Source organism: Camelus dromedarius, chromosome 4, assembly GCF_036321535.1.
Source record: "Camelus dromedarius isolate mCamDro1 chromosome 4, mCamDro1.pat, whole genome shotgun sequence".
Lineage (NCBI taxonomy): Eukaryota > Metazoa > Chordata > Mammalia > Artiodactyla > Camelidae > Camelus > Camelus dromedarius.
In genome coordinates, this window is record NC_087439.1 from 37301063 (window position 1) to 37326402 (window position 25340).

General features: G+C 41.6%; 2 protein-coding genes and 1 long non-coding RNA gene across 7 annotated transcripts in view; 1 reads left to right on the top strand and 2 right to left on the bottom strand.

Annotated features, from left to right (window-relative positions):
* The window catches only part of PLA2R1 (phospholipase A2 receptor 1), a 104364-nt gene extending 103145 nt beyond the window's left edge, over nt 1-1219 (bottom strand). For both annotated transcript variants that reach the window (XM_031451522.2, XM_031451521.2), the window contains exon 1: nt 808-1219. In XM_031451522.2, the coding sequence (XP_031307382.1) occupies nt 808-1204 (397 nt within the window). In that variant the 5' untranslated portion in view covers nt 1205-1219. The remainder of the gene's footprint in view (nt 1-807) is intronic.
* The window catches only part of LOC116153024 (uncharacterized), a 344527-nt gene that overhangs the window by 134293 nt on the left and 184894 nt on the right, over nt 1-25340 (top strand). The window lies entirely within an intron of this gene.
* Nucleotides 22467-25340, bottom strand: part of ITGB6 (integrin subunit beta 6) — a 70941-nt gene continuing 68067 nt past the window's right edge. For all 3 annotated transcript variants that reach the window (XM_010985584.3, XM_010985583.3, XM_010985585.3), the window contains one exon: nt 22467-24597. In XM_010985584.3, the coding sequence (XP_010983886.1) occupies nt 24499-24597 (99 nt within the window). In that variant the 3' untranslated portion in view covers nt 22467-24498. The remainder of the gene's footprint in view (nt 24598-25340) is intronic.

Consider the following 25340-nt stretch of genomic DNA (forward strand, 5'->3'; position numbering starts at 1 on the left):
TCTCTGTATATGTCTCTTTATGACTCTTAGGTATAGTAGGTGCTGGATAAATGTTTGATGAATTGATCCGTGTGTACACGTGTATATTGCGGGGGTAACTCTGCAGGAACTCTCTCTCTATAGGCATGCCATGTGACTTGCAAAGGCTCACATTTAATCCTTAGTGGTCCTATGTCTGTAATTGGCCCCACTTTTCTAAGGTGAGAAACTGAGGAGCAAGGAGGATAACTTGCTCCAGCTCACAAGTTCATTGGGGCCTCAGGGGCTCCTCTTCCCCATCTGGTCTGAGCGGTGTTAGTAGAGAAGATTGTTTTCTTTTCTGAAGTGGCAGAGGGGAGAAACCCAGCTTGGGGCCATTCCTCAGGTGGCAGCATCTGCCCAGAGCACTCGCTTGGAAAGGGGACAAAATGGGACATCTTTTTGCCATAATTTATCTGACAGATGGTCCTCCCAAATAAACATCTCTCAGAAAGTTTACAATTTGAAACATCTCTACCCTCCTACGCCAAGCATGTCCCCAGCCACAGCGGAGTCAGATTGCCTGCGAGCCCAGGCCCCGCCCTTCGCCGCGCCCCCCACGAAAGCCGGGAGGAAGTGGGGAGAGGGTGCAGGGCCCTGGGAGTGGGGTGCAGAGCCTGTCCGGGTGCAGGACTGGCCCATCCGCAGGGCTTTCTCGGGACGTCAGAGCCGCAGGCCACTGTACAATCCTGGCCGCCCTCGCCTGCCCCCAGGTTCGCCCCCTCCTCCTCCTGACCACCCCTGCCGCCAACGTGCCCATCTGGTCCCTCCGGCCCGGGGGACACTCACCCTGCCACTCGAGGACACGCTCGGGAGTAAGCGCCGCCGCCACGCCCTCGGCGGAGCCCGGAGGCGCCCCCAGAAGCGGCAGCAGCAGCGACAGCAGCGACAGCAACGGCATCGCTAACCACTGGACTCGCCGGACGCCGGGTGTCGCGCCCGCGGGGGGGCCAGTGCCGCAGCCGGAGCTGCGAGAGGCGGGACCGCAGCCTCCTCCGCGCTCCACCCCTCCCCGGGGGCCTTGCCACCCCTGCGTCGCGGAGACCCACCCCGTCACCCCTGTTGCCACAGTGTGCGGACACTCGGGGTTATGGGCTGGAAGACGGTAAAGTTGCGGAGGTTTTCTCCGCCCTACCCACTCCAGTTTGGAGCAGGAGGAGAAAGAGGGGGTGGACCATCTGCCCATCCCAGAAATTCCTGCCTTTGGGGTGGGGAGAGGGGAGGGGTGAGGCTGCCCGGTGCACGCTCCTCCTGCTTCCAGCCTCTTCTCTCCTTCCTGGGGGAGACCGACTCGGAGTCGGGGATGAGCGAATTGAGAATCTCTGGGACAGGAAGTCTGACATCTGGGTTTGTAAACCACCCAGATTCTGGTAAACACTGCGGGTTTGGCAGCAGGCAGCTAAAGTAAACCGAGCTGGTAGAGGAGAGGGTGGAACCAGGAGTTTTGGGAACGCTCTGGACCTCCTCTCCCCTGGAGTGTGGAGCCTGGAGATCCCTTGGGTGCTCCCTGGTCGCCCCCTCTTCACTCCAGAGTACCCTGAAGGTTCTTCCATCGGTGAGCTCCTTTCCCGTGTAAAAACAACCTCCCCCTTCCATCTCCCTGGATCCCCTAAACCAGTAAGATAGCTGGGTTGTGCTGCATTCCAGCCGTTTACCCACTTACAGCTAAAAACTAGTCCAGAAAGGCAAAGTGATTCGCCCTAAGAGGTTATTTCTTAATTTGGCAAAAGCTACTTCCTAAACTAGGAAAACCCTGACTAGAATGTAGTCTTCCTAAGGGTAGTCTTCCAAATAACTAGCGGAACACTGAAAACATTTAATATACATGAGAATGGGCTAATATAAGACCTTTCCTAAATAGTCATTAAACATAACATTGTTTATAGCATTAGTCATTAAAACATAAGAGGAGGGAAGAAAGCAAAAGGGAGCTTAAAAAAAAAAAAAAGAAGGTAGTGGGATCTTGGAGGACCCTGCCTTTCTCAGCTGCCTGTTGGCCAAGACCAAACCCATATTTTTGAATAACACTGTCAGCTAGAGACTGAATTGTGTCCCACCGCCCCAATCCCCCAATCATATGTTGAAGCCTTAACCATCCCTCCCCTGAAATGTTATTGTATTTGGTTATAGGGATTTTAGGAGTTAAAGTTAAATGAGGTCTTAAGGATGGTGTCCTATATAGGGTCAGCCTTATACGGAGAGGAAGAGAGAGAGCTCTCCACCCAGCCACCAAGGGAAGGCCATGTGACGACACAGCAAGAAGGTGGCCCTCTGCAAGGCAGGAAGAGAGCCCTCATCAAAACCCAGAACCTCTAGAAACTTGATCTTGGACTTTCCAGTCTCCGAAACTGTGAGAAATAAATTTCTGTTGTTTAAACCACCCAGTTTATAATATTTTGTAATAACCCAAGCAGACTAATAAAACTGTCTTAGCCTGGTTCCCCAGAAAGCCTGGGATGAGGTCCCTGGCAGGGAGTAAGATTAAAGATCCAAGTGAAATAGAGAAGAAAGGAAAGCCATTGATTGCCTTGGCCACTGTAGTAGCAACCTGTGCTCAGTCTAGCTGGAACCTCATAAAATCTCAGAACTGTCTGCTCTGGGGATGGGAGGAAAGGGGAAACATTTATCCTTAGGCTCACCATCCCTGCTAGTTAAGGTGGTCCCAGGGTTATTAACTCCTCTGCACACTTTTATGGCAGTGGTAAGTTTCAAGGGTGGTCCCATGACTTGGCATTCGGGAAGCCGTGGGGCAGTCAGCAACAAGTGCATGACATGGCCAGAGGTTAGGTGCTGTCATGTTGCTCCAGAGGGAACCTGTGTAGGGCTGGCTGCTGCAGAGGGGATTGGAGTAAGAGGTGGGGCTGAGAGGATGCGAGAGTTTCCAATGTGGGTACTGAGTCAGTAACGTATTATTATATGTAGAAGTCAGCATCCATGCCTGAAACATGCAGAAAAAGGATGGTTTCAGCATACCAGATTACATAGACTTCAATCATGAAATATTCATCAGTCTCTCCAGTGGCCTCAGAACTACTTTATGTGTTATGGGAATAACCCCAAAGTAGAAGATTCAGCCCTGTCTGTGTGGACTGGCCTCTAATGCAGCGGCCAGGTGCAATCCGTGTGGCATAATTAAGTAGTAAAGTGCAGCACTGATGTTAATCTTTGGTGAGGAGCAGCGCAGGGAGGGTAAAAGGGAGAGAGACCAGGAGGAGCTCGCATGATGGGGCAGGGTTAGATGTGTTCAGATAGGGACTTAGATGTGTTCGGATAGGATGAAGGGTATTTGGAAGGAAGAGGTTGTTCGAGGACTGGAAGCAGTTGTGGAAAAAAATACAAATGTTAGATTAAGAAATCCTTGCATAGGAGAGAGCAAGTGGGCGGGCCTGGCTGGAGCAAAGGGCAGCTATTGGGGAACTCTGGCAAATGAGACCAGTCACTGAGACACTAGGTTTCCTCCCAGTGATTGGGTCTGGGTGAGACATTCACCTACTAGGGCTTCAGTTTTGTCCTCTGTAATGAGGGGGGGGGGGGGGGCGGGGAAATCCTTCCCTGACCCACAGCAGACAATATTCCAAAGTAGCAGAGCTATGAATACGAGCGGGATAAAGAGGGGAAACAAGCCATATTTCATGTTCGGAGCAATTAGTGTAATGAAGAATGGTGATGACAGCTTCCTGGCCTACTGACACCAAATTTCCTATGCAATGATTAGAAGACTCCGAAAGAGATGGTTTTCATCTCTTCCTGAAGTATTGCGGCTTTGAGGTGGAAATCTGTGGCCAAAAGAGCTTTTTGCCTTTGAGAAAATGATCCTTTCCCATACCCTCGTCTTGCATGTGTTTCAGATTTGTCCGGTAGGGTAGTGTAACGGGTAAAGTAGGTGCTTTTCCACTTACTAGCCGGTTTCCTAGTCTGCTTAGCCTCAGTTTCCTTCTGTGTAAGATGCAAATGGGACTGTTTGGTTCACAGGGCTGCTGTGTTAAATGTGATAAGATTTTGCAGTGCTTGGCACAGTCTGGCATGTGGTCAGTGTCCATTTATTGGAACTGTGGGTGTGTGGGGAGGAAGCAGGAGGGAGGGAGCAGCAAAGAGAAGCACAAAGACAGCTCAGGAGGGAGCACTGCAGAGCTCTCTTCTGCTGAAATGATGTCTCTTGCATCCGGTCAGCTCAGAACACGGCTGCTAGTGCCCTGCACCTGCAGATCGCGTACATCTTCTGTCGCTCGATGTATCGTTTTGAATTAGAATTATTTCATGTATATCCCTCACCGGAATGTGAGTTCCTTGAGGAACTGCATACATTTTCCTTCTCTGAATCTCCAGGCATTTCAATTCCTGACAGTAAATTCTCAAAAAATCTCTGCTGAATGAGTGAATGAAGGAGGGAAGGAAGGAGGTTGAAAGCAGTATAGTGTTTGGAGTCATTTGAAACTCAATAAAATGTTAGAAACCTGAATTATGTTGAATGAAAGTGGTGACGACAATTCAGGGATTTAAAGCTTAATGTATGGGTTATGGTGGGGATCAAAATTAACAAATATATTTTGAGCTCTGTAGGAATCAAGGCCTCAGCAAGAAAGCGTGAGACCCTGATTTATAGTGAAGAACTATTTATACATGCATGGGCAGAGTGAAGGCAACCAAAACAGGACAGGGAAGATCTAGTTTCTAGCAAGTGCTGGAAGCTGTCGCTACTACACCTGGGCCTGAAGGAACAGGGCAGAAAGCAGTTACAAGGACCTCATGACAGCTGTACCTCTGGGACAGGGAACATCCAACAGGGCAGAGGAAGAGCAATTGCTACCAAACTTAAGCCTGTCAGGGAGGAAGCTGAGAAAAGGAATAGCTTGTCCTATCTTCTCCTGCCCTCTGATCTCTTTCCATTGGCTGAACCCAACCAGAAGTCCATGGTGAAGGAATTCATAGAAGTCAGCTTTCCAGAGCACAGGGCAGCATAAAGAGCTCTGGACAGTGAGTCTGGAGGGACAAACAATGCCTCTCAATGCAATCATCTTCTGTCCATCTTGGTACTGGTGTGGAGGATACCACAGAGAACAGGGTGTGATGAGTCCTTGCCCGTGATCACAGAGTTCTGAATCTGAGGAGAAATGAATACGTAAACAAACAATTACAATAACAAACAAATATAGTAACAGTTACAACGCATGTCACCATATGAGGATGTATCTGAAACTTGACAAGTACTGAGAAGGGCTACTTATCAAAGCTTGAGGCTCAAAGAAGGCTTCCAAGTGGAAGTGGCATCCACACTGGCACCTTGAATAGTTAACTAACTTCAAAAGATACGCTTAAAAGAATGAAAGAAAAAGCCACTAACTGGGACAAAATATTTACAAACCATAATCTGATAAATAACTCATATCTAGAATGTATAAACAACTCTCAAACTCAATGATAAGGAAACAAATATCCTAAATATCAAATAGGCAAAAGATTTGAGTAGATACTTCACCAAAGAAGATGTACAGATGGCAAATAAACACATGAAATGATTTTCAAGACCATTAGGCATTAGGGAAATACAAGTTTAACCACAGTAACATACTACTACACATCTAGTAGAATGCTTAAAATTAAAAAGACTGACTATATTCAGTGCCAGCAAGGATGTGGAGAAACCAGAGCTCTTACACACTGCTGATAGGAATGGAAAATGGTACAGCCACTTGGGAAAAGAGTTTGGTAGTCTTTTAAAAAGTTAAAAAACACATAACTACTTAGTTTCCTAGAGCTGCCATAACAAAGTACCACAAGTAGGGTGGCTTAAAATGACAAGAACTTTTTCTCTCACAATTTTGTGGGCTGAAAGTCCAAAATCAGGGTGTCAGCAGGGTTGGTTTCATCTTGAGGGTCTGAGAATCTGTTCCATGCCTCCCAGTTAGTTTCTGGTGGTCACTGGCAATCCTTGGCATCACTTGGCTTATAGCTGCATCACTATAATCTCTGCCTCCATCATTGCATGGCTTTCTTCCCTTTATATCTCTCTGGTCTTCACATTGTCTTCTTACAAGGACATTAGTATTGCATTTAGGACCCACCCTGATCCAGTATGACTGGATTATAATTAAGTACATCTGAAAAGACCCTACTTCCAAATAAAGTCACATTCTGGGGTTCCATCTGGACATTCTTCAATCCAGGACAATAACTGTATGACCTAGCCATTCCACTCCTAGGTATTTACCCAATAAAAAAAAAAAAAAAAGAAAACATATATCCATACAAGGTTGGTATGTGAATGTTCATAGCAGCTTTATTTCTAATAGCCAGAAACTGGAAACAACTCAGATACACATCAGGGGATGAATGAATAAATAGATTTAGGTATATCCATGAAATGGAATACTACCCAGCAATAAAAAGGAATGAGCTATGGATGCATGTAACAACGTGGCTGCATCTTGAAAAAATTACACTGAGTGGAGGAAGCTAGACAAAATGAGCCCATACTTTATGACTCAATTTATATAAAATTCTGGAAAATGTAAATTGTGGTAATAAAAAAAGAGATAATGGTTGCCTGGATATAGGAATGGGGGGCTAACAGAAGAGAAGAAACTTAGCTGAGCTAAGAAGAAATGGCAAAATGTTCTAGGCAGAGGGAATAGAGGCAAGGTGCTTGAGAAGTTCTTTTAGCTGAGATACTGGATATTGAGGTGGGAGGTTCTGGGAACATTAAGGCTAAACAGCAAAGCTGAGGTTAAGTCCAACATCATGTTAAAAACCTTTCTGCTAAAGACAATAGGAAACCATTGAGGGATTTCACTGTGACCAGATTTATGTGTTAAGTTTTAGAAAGAATATTTCTGCCATAGTATGGAGGATGGACTGGAGGTAAGAAATTCATAAAGGTGAGGAGGCTATGGCAGGGGCCTGGATAAAGTTCTTGTCTGGACTAGAGAGGAGACAGTGGAAGACTGGAAGTAGTGAACACATATTGCGAGATGTGTAAGGGGAAGGATCATCAAGACTTAGTGTTTGATGGGCTATATTGGGAAAGAAAGAGAAATTTGTCAAGAATAATGTTGTGGCCAACCTAGTGTCTCCATCTGCTGAGAAACAAGTTTGGGGAATAAGGTTTCAGTTTGGGATAAGTTAAGAAGCTGGTGGAGATGTCCAAGGGACAGTACCACACATGGGTGTCAGAAAGCATAGATTTGGAGGTTATCTGTGATTGATAATTAAAACCGTGGGAGTAGATGTGATTGTTATAGGTTGAGGGAAAAGAGGAGAGGCCTGAAAAGAACCATAGGGAACAACAACATCTGGGGACAGCTAGAGAAACAGACTGAGAAGGAGTTAGGTGTTTGGGAGCTGGGAAAAAGCATTTCCAGGAGAGAATCACCAACAGCTTTGTGTGCTCTGCCGAGGTCAAAGGATTTAAAGAAAGAAAGGTGCACTGGATTGAGGGACAAGGAGGTAGGTTATAATGTTGGGAAGAGCACTCCTAATGGTTGGAGGAGGAGACATATGAGTGGGTTAGGGGTGCCAAGGAGCAGAGAGACCAAGGGTAGACGACTCTGTCTAGTAAGTTCATGGTTGTAGGGAGAAGGAGAAATAGCTATACAGGCTGTGGGTATATGGTTGGGGATGCGGGTTAAATCTGTAGTTATTGTGATTATGTTATTTTTTAGATGAGAGACTTGAGCTTATCTGAATGCTGATGGGAAGGGTCCAGCTGAGAAGGAGAATTCAAAGATACTTACTGTTGGAAAATTCAGAGTGAGGCCCCTAAGAAGGCAGAATTTCCAGAGCAAAAAGTAAAAAGATTCACTTTAGAAAGGAAGGCGATGCCTCCCATCCCAGCAGGAATAAAGGAAATAATGGTTGTTCCTGTAAGCTGATGGTAGAGTTAAAATTTCTATCATCTGCGAGGTTCTAATTCCTTGGTGAAGTAGCAGAGAGGTTCATCTGCTGCCTCATCTGCAAAACTGGAATAATGATAGTGCCATTTCATTGGCCTATTGTGGAGATTAAAAGAGTTAGTACCTGAAAAGTGCTTAGAACTGTGGCTGACACAGAACACTCAGCAAAGGTAGTTTTTATTATTGATTGCTATTGCTTGAATAAAAAAATTTGAAGGTGGAGCAAACAAAGAATAAAGATTGGCGTGGTTTCTTGCTTGGTGGAGAGAAAAGCCATGTGATGGTCCTTTTTTTTAAGTAGCTGCTATTTCCAGAGTACTTGCTGTATCCATGGTGTGTTAGTGAGGAGAGAAGATTGCCTGGTGGGGAGTCTGCCTTTGTGACCTATGCCAAGTCACTGCACCTTGCCCAGCCTCAGTTTCCCTTCTGTGAAATGGACTACTAAGAGTGTCCAACCCATAACAAAATACACAGAAAACACCCCATAACCTGGCAAGTAGTGAGTGCTCATGAGATATAACTACAATTATTAGACAACACCCACGACAGTTACGCTGTGAGGCAGGTGTCATTACAGTCATTATATACTGATGAGGACACTGAGCACTTTGATGACTTATTGTTAAAGCCCTGCCCTGAGCTACCCATTAACTTCGTGTAACAAACTATCTCATTAAGAGGAAACTATTCCATAGATAAAAGAGAATATTGGTTTATATAAGACATGAGTTTTCTAACCTATTTAATATGTATTTTTAGCAGCTTTCCCCAGCCATTTATTAAACGCTTCTGGATATGTTCAAAATATGACTTTATGTGTGATTTAGTGGCATTGTGGTATTTTAACTAGTAATACCCACAGTGACTGAAGCAGGAAGGGGTGAAAACAAGTGAAAATTCATTGGGCTAAGGGCCAACTTCAGTAGTCTGTTAATGAACTAGTTTTTCACCTTAGTCTAGGCAGCAATTTATATCAATTTAATTCAATTAATGGCTTTCCCAGTGTGTGGTATTTAGGCAAAAATTTCCACTCACTTGGAAGTTTCAGCTGAGCCTATGTTGTCTCAATCAGGTCTTCACAGGGTGTCTTAAGGCTGCCCCTGGCAGGCAAAGTGCATGCACCCATAGAAGAAAGAGGAGACCCCTCCAGAGAGCAAGTCCACCAGCGTCGTATGTTATCTGATACCCAGCTGGCCCGGAGTGCTCAGCCCTCACAGTGGCCAGAGTCCCCTGGAGAGGTTTTTAAAACTATCGATACAGAGGCCGTATACCCAGTGATTCTGATTCAAGTGGTTTGGGTTGAGACCCAGACATCAGTATTTTTTAAAATAAAACTCCTAAAGTGATTGTAACATGCAGCTGAGGTAGAGAGTTTCTGGCTTCTCCCATGAACCCATGTTGGGTTCTGAACAGATGAGGACAGAAGGCAGCGTCTGCCCATAAAGAGGAAGTGAAACCTACAAGAAACCTCTCAGTTCAGGGAGAGGAGGCTGGTTTTAGAAGTAAAATTTCCAGTTGGCTGTGTGGTAATCACGCAGAGAGGGAGGAATGAGGTATGGGAAGCCCAGCAATATACTGCCAGACTCTGGGGGTGCCATCTGGGGACTTGCACTACCGAACAGCCTTCTCCAGCCTTTCATCTCTGGTTGTCACCCTGCAGGCTATAACTTACCCAGAACCTAATGAGAAAGGCTGGGCATAATCAATATTTATTTAAACATTTATTAATCATTTTCTAGTAATTGAGATATTCTATTCCATTTAATATTCAGTGTATAGGATAGTTTTTGTAATCACCAATGCTCCTTTTAAATAAAAACAGTAACAAAATAATGGGGTGGCCGCACCTTTTGATTTCATCTGAAGAATTCTCTGATAAATCCAAGCAGAGTTTGTGGGCATGTTCACATCTTGAAGGAGTAGATAAAGGGAGAAGGAGGAGGAAGAGAGAACAGGGTGGAACTGACGGGTTAAAAATCCTTCTTCTGTCATTTCTAAGCTGTGTTACTTTGGTCAAATTACATAATCTTGCTGAGTTTCCTCTCTCTTTGTGGAACAATAAAAACCTATCATTCAGGGTTGTTGTAAAATGAGAGATGCTGTGAGTCAAATGCCAAGCACCAGCAGGGCCTCCCCAGGTATAGCCACAGCCATTCTGCGGGACAGAAAATGATCCTAAAGGATCAGGGACAAAGAGCCTGGTGTATTCATACTTGTGTTGTCATGTGTGCTCAGAGGGTTGGAGACCTGTCAAGTTTTATTTCTTAGACAATTCAAAATGCTAAATAAAGCTCAGGGAGGAAGAAAAAAAAACATGGATTAGACATGAGACAGTCATAGGGCTATGAAAAGAAACTTGCAGACAAAGGTCTTCACCTAACCTTCTTAGGTTAAACTGGTGAAGTACTAAAGCTAGTACTAAAGTACTAGCTTTCTGAGAAGAAGATCTGCAAAGCTAAGTGAATAAATCAATAATAAATTGGCAAACATGTTTTATACTGCTAGGTCTTCTAGAATCTTCCAAGGCATGCTACTTAGGTTTTCCATAGCTTAACAATTTTTCTAGGTTAAAACAGGAATCATAGTATGGCCAAATGTATGGATTTTGTGAAAGGGGAAGATATGAATATGTAAATGATCAGGAATCTATGTGTATAACTTAATTTTTCCTGTATTATGTTTATAAATCAACATATACTTTTGTTCCTGCATTATTGATTTATTTTTCATTTTATTACTAGAAAAAAGCAATTTATTAATATAAGGTGAGGATCCTCAGCCTTTTTCATTAAGATTGGTGGGTAAAACAGCATTTTTAATATATTCCTAGCAAGTCCAGTGAATTAGAAAATTATAGAAGGCCTTTGTTGTAGCTTTATTGAAATAAAATTGGCAAACAATAAACTACACAGATGTAAAATGTACAATTTAAGAATTTTTGTTGTATTCATACACCCATGAAACCATTATCATAGTGAAGAGAGTAAACGTATCCATCATTCCTACTAACACTGTTTTCCTTGGTAAGCCCCCTCTTCCATTCCTCCCTATCCCAGACCCTAGTCAACTATTGATCTGCTTTCCATCACTATAAATTAGTTTGAAATTTCCAGAATTCCATATAAATTACATCATATAGTATATGCTCTTTCTCTGTTTGGTTTCTTACACTCAGTATCATTATTTGAAATACAGCCATATTGTTTCATGCATTAAATTTTCAATTACTTTTATTGCTAAATGATATTCCATTGTATAGATATACCACAATCTGTTTATCCATTTACCTATTGATAGATATTTGGGTTGTTTTCAGTGCTGTGCTATTATAAAGTTGCAATGAACATTCATGTGCAAAACCTTATATGAACATATCCATTCTTTTTCTTAAGGAAATACCTACAAGTAGAATAACTGAGTAACAGAGTGGTTAAGCATTTAACTTTTCAAGAAATTATCAAATTGTTTTCCAAATTGGTTGTACCATTTTACTTTCCTACCAGTAGTATGTGAGTTCTAGTTCCTCCATATCCTCACTGTTGTGGGTTGAATTCTATTCTCCCAAAAGATGTTAAAGCCCTAACCCTCAGTATGTGTGACCTTGTTTGGAAATGAGGTCTTTACAAGTGATCGAGTTAAGATGAGGTCATCATGACATTTGGACACAGAGACAGATATGCATACAGGGCAAACACCATGTGAAGATGAAGGCAGAGATTGAGGTGGTATGTCTATAAGCTAAGGAATGCCAAAGAATGCCAGCAAACCACCAGAAGCTAGGAAAGGGGCATGGAGCAGATGTTTCCTTTACAGCCCTCAGAAGGGACCAACTCTTCTGACTCTTTGAATTTCAATTTCTAGCCTTCAGAACTGTGAGACAATAGATTTCTGTTGTTTAAGCCACCTAATTTGTAGCACTTTGTTATGGGAGCCTTTAGAATCTAACATTCTTATCAACATGGTATGGTCAGTCTTAAATTTTAGCCATTCTAATAGGAGTATATTGGTATTTCATTGTATTTTAAATTTGCGTTTCTCATACAGTATGGTGTTACACATAGTTAATACGTTTATGCACTGTTAGGTATTGAAATTTGCTAAGAGTGTAAACTTTGTGTCCTCACACTAGAAAAGGTCACTACGTGAAGTGATGGATATGATAATTAACTTGATTATGGTAATCATTTCACAATGTATACCTATGTTATATACTTTAAATGTATATAGTTTTATTTGTCAATTATACCTCAATGAAAGAATTGCATTTCTCTAATGACTAATGATATTGAAAATCTTTTCATGTGCTTATTTATATCTATATATCTTCTTCGGTGGAGTATCTGCTCAAATCTTTTGCTCGTTTTTTAATTTGATTGTTTTCTTATTACTGAGGTTTGAGAGTTTTTTTAATGTTTTACTTGTAAAGATACAAGTTCTTTATCAGATGTATAATTTGCAAATTTTTTTTCCCAGTTTGTAGCTTATTTTTTCATTCTCTTAATATTTGTCCTTTGAAGAGCAGAAGTTTCAGATTCTGGTAAAGTTCACTTTATCAATTTATTCTTTTATTGATCATGCTTTTGAAATCGAGGTATCTTTGCCTAATTCAAGGTCACAATGATGTTCTGTGCTTTCTTCTAAATGCTTTATATTTTAAGACTTTAAGAACTCAGGTTCATTTTGAGTTAATATTTGTGCTGTGAGGTTCATTTGTTTACACGTTAATAAACCCCATTTTGTATCTTTTAAGAAATTGTTGGATTCCGTTTGCTAACATTTTGTTTAAAATTGTTTCCATATATGTTCATGAGGGATATTGATCTTTAGTTCTCTTTTCTTGTAATGTTTTGTCTGGTTTTGTTGTCAGATTAATGCCGGCCTCAAAAAATGCATTGGGAAGTATTTCCTTCTCTTCAGTTTTCTGGAAGAGTTTGTGTAACATTGGTCAATATTTTTTTCTTCCTTGAAGAAATTTATCTGTGAGGCTCTATGGGCCAATATTTTCTTTGTGAGAAGGTTTTTAATTATAATTTCAATTTCTTCTGCAGATAAAGGACAATTCAGGTTACCTATTTTTTATTGGACAAGCATTGGTAGTTCTTGTCTTTCAAGAAATTTTATATAAGTTTTCAAATTTATAGGCATAAAGTTGTTCATAATAGTCCTTTATTTATCCGTTTAACATCTGTAGAATCTATAGTGATGTCACCAGTCTCATTCCTGAAAACTTGTGTTTTCTCTTTTTCTTCTTGTCAATCCAGCTAAAAGTTTATTTATCTTAAAGAAGCTTTTGGTGTCATTGATTTTCTCTATTGTTTTTCTGGTTTTCAGTTTGATTTTTATTATTTCTTTCCTTCTGCTTACTTGGGTTTTATTTTTTTCTTTTTCAGTTTCTCAAAGTAGAAGGCTGAGGTCATTGATTTGAGACCGTTCTTGTTATGTAATATAGACATTTATTGCTATAAATTCCCCCTAATTACTGCTTCGGTAGCATCCCACATATTCTGATATGTTGTACTTTCGGTTCAAAACACTTCGATTTTGAGTTCTTCTTTGACACGTGGGTTACTTGGAAATGTGTTATTTAGTTTCCAAATGCTTGAAGATTGTCTGGATATCTTTTTGCTATTTATTTCTCATGAAATTCCTTGGTTGAATAACACACTTTGTATGACTTAAGTCCTTTTAAATTTATTGAGATTTGTTTTATGGCTTGGAGGGGTGTGGTCTATTATGCTAAATATTTTGTATGTGCTTAAAAGGATCATGTCTCCTGTTGTTGTTGGGTAGAATGTTCTACAAACGCCCATTAGGTAACCTGGGACAATTGTAGGACTGTACGGTCAGGCCACTCAACAAGGCTGTTCTCTTGCTCTCCGTACATCCCTGTTTAACCAGTCCCTGCCTCACCTACACCCTACTCACCTAACTGACCTTCCCTCTTAATTATAGAGCCTAATCAGCAGATGCCTACATACTTGCCCTAAGCCCCAGCTAATGATTGTTCTTATCTTTAGATAAGAACTACCTCCACTAGGATGGTTTATCAAAGGGTTCGTGAGGGGCATGCTTTTCTGCTGATTTCCCTGGTAACTAATGGGCCAACCTGACATCAATTCCCCTTATAAATGGTTACCCCCCTCCCCCAGTAGTGAAGACTGCTGCCTTGTCCTGTCTGCCATCAGCTGCACATGGTGGGGTGTCGCTCCAGGAGCTTGCTTTGGACATATAAGGTCCCCCTATCCATTAAACCATTAATGTCTCTGTTGCTGACTCCAGGCTCTTTCTTCAGTCTTGAGGCTGGGCAAGCACAGGGCTTGCAAGCCCAGCAAGGACTCACCTTGTTTCCTCTTTCTCGGGGATTACTGCCCTTTAATGCCTGAATGTCCATTACCTTGAAAACCATTGTTTCATATATTTTGTTTGTTTGTTTTTGTTGTTACAGGCAGTAAGGTAAACCTGATTGGTGCCTGTTACTCCATGTTTTTTGGAGGCAGGAATCTCTTTTTTTAGGGACTTTTTTTTCTCACATCTGCATTTGACCTCTAAATTGACTTTAGATGAGAAGGAGGAGACAGAAAATAAAGACTAGCATAAAGAACTTTAGAAATCTGTACCATAATATTTTTTCAATGGCTTAGGACTCTGCCTGGTTTTTTCCCAAGGAGTATTTGTGGTGTGTGTGTGTGTGTGTGTGTGTGTGTGTGTGTGTGTGAAATTAGTATATATTTCACACTTAGCTAGAATGAGTAGACTTCAGAGCCAATAAGCAAACTTGAAAAACCAACCAACCAACCAAATCTGAGCAGCCAAATTAGATGTAAAATCTAAGAAGCACTGAAGTATCTGGGTTAAAATGTCTGTGCTTTGTTTAAGGAGCACACTTCAGACCTATACTCTTATATTATGAATGATTCTAACATTGGGGTATCAGGGTTTCATCCAGTTGCACAGAAATGGGATTTGAAGGACAGGGGCTGCACTAGGCATTCACGCAGAGAAGCCTGGTGAGTGGTCCCACACTCCAGCAGCCACCCCTTTCCAGGCCTGGGCAGGCCTGTGTCTGATGCTTCTCGTCCAGCTTAGGCAGTGCAGGAAAAAACACTGACTGGGTCTTCTCTTCACCTTTCTTTTCCTAGGCTCCATGAAGACCATTGCCTTCCATTAGCATTGTCCTTCCTCAGAGCTCAGAGTAGAAAGTACCGTCAACAGTCTTGTGGCTTCCTTTTAGAAATCCATCCCAGCCCCGTTCTAGATGTTTTACTTCTATTTGTGGAATATCCAAATTTTCCTGAGTCACTTATTGCAAGATGGTCTCTTGGATTATTTCTACAAGGGGTTAGTCATCTCCCTTTGGGCTGATTTTGGCTAGTTTCATTTCCGGAGTGATTTAATTTCCAGCTCTGGGGGTGGCCTGCTTCCCCCTGTGGGCTGGATAAAGGTATGCTGTGCTTAGACCACATCACCCAGGCAGCATGGCAATACTTTCAGGACCATTCCACTCCCTCCAGTGTGATGAAATACTCTGCCTGCTGGATCTTTCGCTGGTCCTTTGCCTTTAATTGTACTGCTGTGACGGTTGTGTGACTCACCTCTGTGAGCTACAGAAAATATGTGCATCTCTTTTCACAGATCTTTCTATGTTTTGACTTGTGTTTTCTATTCAGGCAAATTCCTGTTTATTAGTAAGAGCAATTATTTTCAATAAAGGCTAAACCCAAATCTGAACTGGTCCTGGCTTGTTAGCTTGAGTTTCTTAACAAATGAAATCTGAAATCTATCACTTGTGTTCATTATTTATCATACATAGTTGTGGCCTTGTTATTTCTATCAGTATTCTTAATTTTGCCTGTAAGTCCCTCACGACCTACGTTATTCCTCCACTCCTTCCCCCCTAATTTTCCCACTGCCTTCCTGTTTCTCAGAAAAGCCTGCAATTTGTTTTCTGCACTGTCCCTCTGGGGGGACTGACTAGGGAAAGGACTAAGCGAGATACATAATTGTGAAATTATTCTTAGAACTGAGTGATGACCTCTAAGGGTGTACAAATGTTAATTTGAGAAATGTTGCTTTAAATCATTTTTCTTTTGTCTACCTCCATAGCAGATATTTCTGTCCTTTGAGTCCCAAATGTTTCCCAGTGTCAGCACGCAGTGGGTTATGAATTAAGTCTTTTTTGACATTCAGATTTGAATGTTATCCATGATAGTCTTCACTGTGGCACCTGGAGGACTTAAGGGACCCCTTCTGGGGTTCACACTCACTTCTAGTATCTGAGGATCCCCAGGGGCACCTTGTATGCCCCATGGCGACTTGGTGGTGCCCCTTCTGGCAGCTGCATCTGTGGTACACTCCCAGGCCCGGAATGTAGCTCCAGCTCCGCCACTGGAGCTGAGTACCTGCCCCCCCCACCCCCGCGCTCCCCTGCTACTCCGGTCACCCGCTGCACTCCCTCCTGCTGCCTGTCTCTAGGCTTTGCTCCACCTGGGTCCCAGCTCCACTGCTGCTGCTCACCTCCGTGCCACAGTGGGATGCTCTGCCTTCTAAACCCACAGAGCCCATCTTTCTTTTGCCATTTGGAGGCAGCTCCTCTCTTCCATCTTCCTCCCTTCTCAAAGGGGCCCCACAACAGAACTGCGTGGATCTCAGGGTTTAGTAGGTCAGACTTCAGTTTACACAGAACTCTTTTAAAGGCAGTTTTAAGAAGCTGTCTTCACATTTACCCAGACCCCGTATTCTCTTTATTATTTGACCTTTGTTCTGAATTATCTAACTCATGATACCACAGACTTTTCCATGTTGTTCTTTTTCACATACTTTATGGTTTTTCCTTGAAGTTTGTCTTCTGTTTTCCCTCGTCCCTTTCCCAGTTCTTCAATCACACCTAGAATCCAACCTTGGATGCTCTGCTCTTTTTGACAGAAGGTGACTATTGGAGGCACTTAGATGAACACAGCTACCATTTATGGCAAATATATGGAGTGTATATGGCAAATACTTCAGTACCTCGTTTCATTTATTCTCACAAACTCCCTAGGAAGTAGGTGAGAATACATGCAGCAGTGATAAACAGAACCAGGTTGAGGACGGGAGTATCTATCAGATTGTTACCTCCTCCCAGTGAACTCAGTATGTGAAGTTAGACACAATTAAATATTCACAGCCTTTTACTGCCCACATCTAAGCCTAGGATATTAAATGATAACATGTGTGCCTAGAAAGTTGCTTTGCAACTGCAGTATAGAAATTACAGTGTGTGCTTTCCTGTGTCCATCTGACATCATTTTCAGGTTTTTGAATGAATCATAGAATTTTATTAAAGCATGGGTTGATTATCTCTTAAAACGAACACTAGATTTGAATAAATCAAACAATGACTGAACATGAACAAGAAAGCCTCAGAGAAAAAAACATTATATATTCTTTTTTTTTGCCTCTAACAAATTCATATCTTTTATTATGCTCAGTGGTTTTAATCTCCTTTTATTTATGTTTTCTTCTCCAATTCCATCTTCTTAGTAAAAGAGTTTCCAAAATCTGACACACTTCTTGAAACCAATGAAATAGACATTTAATATACCAAAGTTATGCAAGATACATTTAATAGAGAGCCTGCTTAATTTAAATTTTCATTATCCCACTGCAGTGTTTCTAAAACTAATACTATTCTATACAGAACACAGTAGAATATAGTCATTTATAAAGAAGGAGATGAATGATAAACAAAAGAGACAGTTTTTATTTTTAAAAAGTATGAAACAGAATAACTATTAATCAAAAGAGAAACAAATGTTAAGTTTATTGGTAGAATTAAAGTGTGCTTTTTGTAAGACATTTTATAAAAGGCATTACAACTTGAATTCTAGCACTTTATCCACCGTAGCCTAAGGAGAACTTTTAAAAGAAATTTTAAGCAAATGGTAACCATCACCTTTAATTTTTAAAAGACTAATCACAATTTGTATCTCCCCTAGCTTGTTTGGAAGGGAAAAAAAGACAAGGGCTTCAGAATTACCCATATTGGGGGATCTCTCATGCCACAGTCATTATCATTCTCTGGCTATTTTTGCCGTCACCATCACCCTATCCCCACCCTGCCCCTCCTTTCTAATTAATTAGCTAGCAAAGGGGGCCACTGGTCCACTTCTCCCTCCAGGTTCTCTCTCTTGTCCAGTGTGGGGGTGGGGGTCTCTGGTGTGCTGGACCGAGGCTTGCAGGTGCAGCCCAAGGGGAGCAGGGCAGCAGTGAGGACAGTGGTGTGTGCACTTAGCCAGTATGTGGAGGAAGAGGGAGTCTCTCCAGTCAGAGGACCAACCAATTCTACCCACTTAGCATGAAATAGCAGCATTCCCAGAAAATGCCCCTGTGGATCTGGGAGTCTTTGTTGCTGAGAGGTTTCCTTGACATGCTAAGACCTCTACCTCCAAAACATCCTAAACTTCCCCCCCGCCAGAGCTTGCGATGTTGAACATCACTCCTGTGTGCACAGTGGCAGTCCTCCGAGGCATCTGACCTGAAGGGTGGCAGGCAGGGCTCTAGAAGGAGAACTGAGCAGGACATGCCCCACACCGATGCTCAGGCTCCCTAACTTGGTTGGTCAGAGTCCAATGCCCTGAAAGTGTTTTTACTTTATGGCGAAATTTTATCGTAACCCTGCAGGTAAGCCTATGTAGTTCAGGGCAAATCCCTTGTTACATCTGGGAAAGCAACTCTAAGACGTATCCTACCAGGTGCTGATCAGTAGTAGCACCTTCCTTTGCATAGAGGAAGGGGCAGAACAAGAGGTGAGCGCTGCCAGTGACTTTCAGGATAGCCTGGTGTTTAAGACTGAGGTTTTGGAGTAAGATGGGCTCAGGTCCAAATATATATAATACCCTTGGCATTTATAAACTCAGCAACCCCAGGCAAGTCCCTTAGCTTTCTGAACAGCAGTTTCCTTCTTAATAAAATAGGGAAAACAATACAAGCCTCTCAGGGGCTAAATACAGTAAGATATATAACATGCTTAACATAATGCTGGTTATAGGAGATAATCAATGGCTTTTATCATTCTTATGGCTTTAACTGGGATTTATAAGACAGTAGAGCATGCTGGCTAAGAGTATAGCTTCCAGGTCCAGGGTGCTTGGGTTCAAATTCTAGCTTCGAAGTTTGCTAGATGTGTGACTTTGCTAGGTGTGTGACCTGGGCAGTTTACTTAACATCTGTAAAATTGGAGATATTAATAATTCCACCCCACAGGATGATTGTGAGCTCTGTGTGAGTTAGCATATATAAAGCTCTTGGAACAGTAGGTATCACCTATTTTTATTAATAATGCAAGTTATTTAATGCTAGTGAGTTACATCTATTAAAACAAGAAACAATAAATACATCCATTAAGTTAATAGATGTTTCCAGTAAGATACATTACTATTAAATAGTAATAGATATAAATAATAAGTAACAGATATAAATAAATCTAGTAAGATACATCTACTAAAATAAGGAAGAAATGTATATGTATGTATATATCCACACAAACATACACCTATGTTGGATTTAGCAGAACCAACTGGATGAAAAAGAAAAGCAGAGCGACTTTTTCCCTAGTCAGTTATTGACAAACAGCAGAGTTTCACAATGCATTATCTTTCGATGTTGACCTGGAACTGGTTTGCCTGCTGTTCAAGGGCCACGACTGTAAATACATTTCAGACTGAAAAAGCATATACTATTTGAGCAGTAAGTCTCCTCATTAAACTTGGACCTAGAAATTGCAAAGGTCAGATTGAAATGCCACACTGAACTAGATCCTCTGTGGGGTTTGTAAAGCCTTGAAGTTGTTCATGACACCAAAGTGTGTGTGTGAGTCAAATCTGTGACTTCCACATGCTTAGCATGCACAAGGTCCTGGGTTCAACCCCCAGTACCTCCATTAAAAAAAAGAAGGGAGGGAGAGAGAGAGACAGAGAAAGGAAGGAAGGAAGGAAGGAAGGAAGGAAGGAAGGAAGGAAAGAAGGAAGGAAAAGAAAAAAAAAGAAGGAAGGAAAGAAAGAAACCTGTCTTTCCCAGGGTCTAGCTCCAGGACCAGCAGTCGGGAGGGAAGAGTTCTGGGAGTGCCCATGCTGCCCTCTTGTTTGTGCAGCCAAGTGGGAAAGAACAGATCAGGTTTTCAACCCTTCACTCAGCCCAGGGTGATTCACATTTGAATGCCTCCAAATCACAAGGGAGGTGGCATTTAACACCCTGCAGTCCACAGCACAGAGGAACTCAGACCTTGGCCCAAGTTGTGGGACTGTTCAACCACTGCCCACCATCCTGGCTATAGAAGCCTCATCTAGCACTTTACTCTTTCAGTACAAGAGCATCCCAGCCCAGCTGATCTATTAAAAGGGCCATTGTGAGGAGGCCCTGCCTCTTAAGTCTCCTTGCGTTTTAGCTGTGTTGGCTTGAATCTGTTGCAGTATAATGAAATTTAACAAGAGGGAGAATTTCTATTTATCACATTTCACTCAATCCCTGTTTCTCATGCCCTCTGAATGAGGAATTTTCCCCATTTAGATTTCCGTGAAATGAGGATGATATAAAGTCATTATGAATCAACAACATTTAAATACATTTACTCTTTTGAGAGGTTGACTTTCCCCTGCAGTTAAAGAGTATCCTTTGTGGGATGGCATTTTGTATCATGTACCCATAAGAAGTTCTGGAAGGAATGGGTGTGTGGAGGCAAAGAAGGGAGCAGTTCAGAAGACTCTAGGTTGCTTTGGGAGGATTCAGGGGTGTCACTTGGGGGGGTTCACAGGAGTATTTCACTGCACAATTGTTTCTGGTGTTGAGGAATCTGAACAGGGAAATTTGAACCAGATTAAGTGGACCCCGTGGACTCAGCTGAAATCCCCATGGAGTGGGCCTTCTCACTCTTGCCTTGGAGCCCTGCAGGCTGCCTTTGTCAGAGGAACAGCAGGCCCCAGAGGATGAGCACACTTTACGTGAACAGCCAACCACCCCCACCCCTATGTGGCTCATTGTCAGCATTGCCCAGGCACAGCTGCTGCCCTAAAGACTTTTTCTTCCCTCTTCCCCAAACTTCTTGTCTTTCCTCTGAGCCCAGCTGGGTAAGCTATTTGTATCTTTCTCCTCCTCTCATTGGCTAGTGCTTTACTGTTCAGGTCGACTTATTCTTGCATTCTTCTTTTAGAATTTCTGTTTTCTTCATTACCCAGATCCAGCTGCCACTCAGGACTTGGGCACAGGACTTACTGTTGCCCCAGACCCCTGGGGAGTCAGGTGGAAGCTGGGGCTCTACCACCCAGGGGACTGTGTGAGGAGGTGCTGGGGCAACTCCCAGCTTAGACCTGGGCGACAGGTGGAACCAAGTGAATCTGGGATATGCATACACTGGACCCAGTACGTTCATAGGGTATATTTGTTTATTTATCATCCTTCTCCCTACAGACTTGGGAGCACAGGGTCTCTGGTTATTTTGTTCATTGCTGAATCTATAATCATGAGAACCGTGTGTAGCATATCTTAGGTACTCAGGAATACTGACTGAATGAATGTATTGAGCCTCTGCTTATATGTCACGGATCGTTAGCGTTGCTAAGAGACAGGCATTGCCACCATCTTACAGATGGAAAAACTAAAGAGAAAGGTGACTTTCTCAGTGCTGTTTAAAACATGAGCAGTTTCTAGATTTTAGACATCTGGCCTTTAATCTGCAAGAAATAGTTTATCTCTGAATATTAGTAGTGTTGACTTAACTTCCCCTGTCTTTTTGTAAGGAAAGGGTCTTTCTAAGAGAGAGGACTTTTCCTAAGCTGAATCCTTTTGTGAGGATTTGGTCCCACTCTGCTTAATTTTTCTGATTTGGAAAATGAGCGTAGCACCATGGAACCTACCAAATGGGTGCCCAGGAAGACAGCACCACCTGACCGTGTTAGTTTGCTGGGGCTGCCACTGCAAAGCACCACAGACTGGGGAGTCTACAGAAAACAAATGTATTTTCTCATGATTCTGGAGGCCAAGAGTCCCAGATCTAGGTGTTGGCGGGGTTGGTTTCTTTGAGATCTCTCTCCTGGGGTTGTAGAAAGCTGTCTTCTCTCTGTGTCTCTACACAGCATTCCCTTTGTGCATGTCTGTGACCTAATCTCCTCTTATAAGGACCAGTCATATGGGATTAGGGCACACCCTCATGACCTCATTTTAACTTAATTACCTCTTTAAATTCCTTATCTCCAAATGCAGTCATATTCTAGGGTACTAGAGGTTAAGACTTCAGAACATGAATTTTGGGGTGAGAATCACAATCCAGCCCAACACACTTACCCTAAAGAACTTGATTTTATAGAATGTAGGGTAAAGTCCAGGCCTGTTTTAAAACCTCGTGATGTCAGTATAGTAAATATGCAGCAAATGAGATCCCACGCCCTGCTGACTCCTGCCTTTGGTGACTGCCTCTTTCTGCTCTTCTTGGCTCTAGACTGGCAGTCAGAACAGGTCACCCAGGGATCCAGAAATCCAAGAAGAGGGTTTTGTACCAGGCAAATAAAAAGAATTATCATTCATCTAAGGTTCATTGTTTAAATTACCATGTTTATTTATGTCAACACAAAATACAATAAAACAACTTACAAAAAACCCATTTTAGCTTCATGTAACATAACTCTTCAGTGAACAGAAGTACTACTGTTAATGTTTTGACCTTTTTAAGGTCCAGCCTTGGGTCAAAACAGTATTCTTTTCTACCTTCCCCAATATACACACAAAGGAAATTTATATATTCTAAAACCCCATTCCAATAATAATACAAAAATGTCACATGTAGAGGTGAACACCACTGTTGTGTTATCGGTAATGCAACTTCCTTGTTGCTCAAGATTTCCCACCGACCCTGGGCTTCGGTCAGGAATGCAGTGGGTACATCAGCCCTTCAGGTTTCCAAAGTGATTGTTTAGCAATTCTTTTAGAATGACTGTATACTCCCCAAGTGTCTAATTTACCTGAGATATTTAGAAACCTGAAAAAAAAAAAAGCCTCCAAGTGATCCAATGTGTACTGAGCTATCTGATAAGAACTGAAGAGACTTAAAATAGATTACTCGGTGCCAGTTCGGTGGATAAACATGAAGCCGCCATTACCTAATGAACTACTCACCTAGTAAAAGGCTTCAGTTTACAGTTTACTCAAAGGTAATGAACGTTGCACAAAAGTACAAGACCTCACCTATATTTCAGTGGTTTAAGTGCTATTTGCTTAGTCACTATATTTTCAAATAAATGCAAGTTATCACTTCACTAGCAAAATCTTTCTACCATTTCGTTGTCAAGAGTCAGTCTCATATGGTGGAGAGAAGCAATGGCTTGGAGCCAGGAGGTCTTGATTCTGCACCAGCTCTACCCACTCTCTGAGGCTTAGTTTCCTTATGAGGATCAAGTTAGATGAAAGTGCTTTGCAAAGCAGTATTAATTACAAGAGTTCATCTGGTCAATCAACCTACGGATCGCTAATTAGCCACATGTATTTTTTAAGTAAAGTCTTACTTTTTAAAGTAAGATATTCACCATATGCAACTGAGATGTGCAAGCTCGGTTATGCAAATGGGATAAGAATATAGATTTTTAAAAGGTCATGACATACCTGTGTCCTCTTATGAGTGTTTTATTTAAAACTATTAAAAATTTTTATTCTGTTTAACCCATGATCGTTTTGTATTATTGGAGCTCTTTTTGAGTAAACTATCTAGCCATTTAAAGTAATTTTTTAACAGGAAATTAAAACTTTCATATGACATTTACAGGGTTTAGACAATTGTGAAACTGAGGAAAATGGATTGAGAAATACTTAAGAAGTAATAGCCTAAAAACTCAGGGAAACTGAGTACAGAAGTTTACTTTTCAGATAGTTAAAAATAATCTAAATGCTAAGCTTGTTATTTTTTTTTCCCACTGGTGACTTCCTAATTTATAAATTACTTCTTCTTCTTCTGGAAAACAAATAAAATACATGTCTGTGTACCTGACTTTCAGGTACATTCAAATCCACAGAAATTATTAACTCTTAATTTTTATTCTTACATGTGGGACATCTTTAGAATTGCATCCTTGAGCCAATGTAAAATTCAGCATCTCATTTTTCATAGGTTTTTAAAAAAAATCCTCCTTTAGGAAAGGACAGTTTTACTAAAAGTTTAGAATTAATTGGCAAGTGTGCATATATAACGTGAGCATATGGACTTTGTGACTTTGCAGACAGAGACTTTAGGTAGCTGTATGCCTGCAACAAATGAGATTCTAATTTCAAACATTTTTCAAATGCAAATCAGGCCCGCATGAATCATTTTGATGATTTTTGAGGTATTAATGTAATAGAGTTTGTGTTCCTGAAATGATCCCCAAAGTCACCCCTTTGCTAAGGATATTTCTCTTCTTGATTATTTTGAACCTGCCAACATCATCACTAACCTTCACACAGAGAATGACTGATCTCTGAATGACCTATTATTAGCTTAAACCAACCTCATTTTGAAGCAACAAAGAAGAAAAATTAAATAGTGCATTAACATTTTGTATCAGTGAAACAGACTTTTTCCATGCATAAAGTAGTTCTATCCATCCGTGGAAAGGTCCACCTTTTGTTTTTCCCTGTGTTTATAGGTTACATTCTTAAAGGTACTGGTGGAGCCTCTGTACAGTGGATTGGTTCCCTAAAAAAAAAAAAAAAGGTTCCAATTAAAATATGTATATTTTGGAATTACACAGTTTTAATATATCTAAATAATTTCATTGTACATTGCAAATTGAAACAAGAGAGTCCAGCTCAGTCTTGGAAGCCATTTGAAAACTTTTGGTCAATTTGATAAGTCATACTTTAAGCATTTTAAAATGTATGCATCTTTATTTTAATTTTTTATTATGCAGAACCAGTTCCATAAGTGTATTCTAAGAAGTCTTATCCCTTTTGGAAATGCACAAAATCATGGATTTTTGGACATGCCCTAAATCCTGGCTGAAAAACAAGACTTTGGCTGTTTTGTTTACTGTTGTTTTACCAGAGCTGAACACAGTTCTGCTAGCCCACAGTAGGCACTCAGAATTTACTGAATGAACAGAATGAACCAATAGGTGACCCAAAAGTGAAATGTCAAGTAAAAAAGTAAAAAATGGGAAAAGTGAACTGGTAGAAGTATACCAAAATGAACAACATAGTACCTGCCTTTAAAAATGTGTTTCTGGTGAGAGGCATCAAACAAGGACACAAATAATCTTGCTAAAAAGAGATCAAAATTCAGAAGGACAACTAGTTGCTTAGGAGAAGCAGGGAAAGATCCCGAGGCAGCAAACACCTGCTCTGAATAGTAAAAGAATTAGGTAGCTTTTGCTTACTAGGGAATCACAGTGTGGGAAGCAGAGAGTCACAAGAGACTGGTGTGTGGGACGCTGGGCTCAT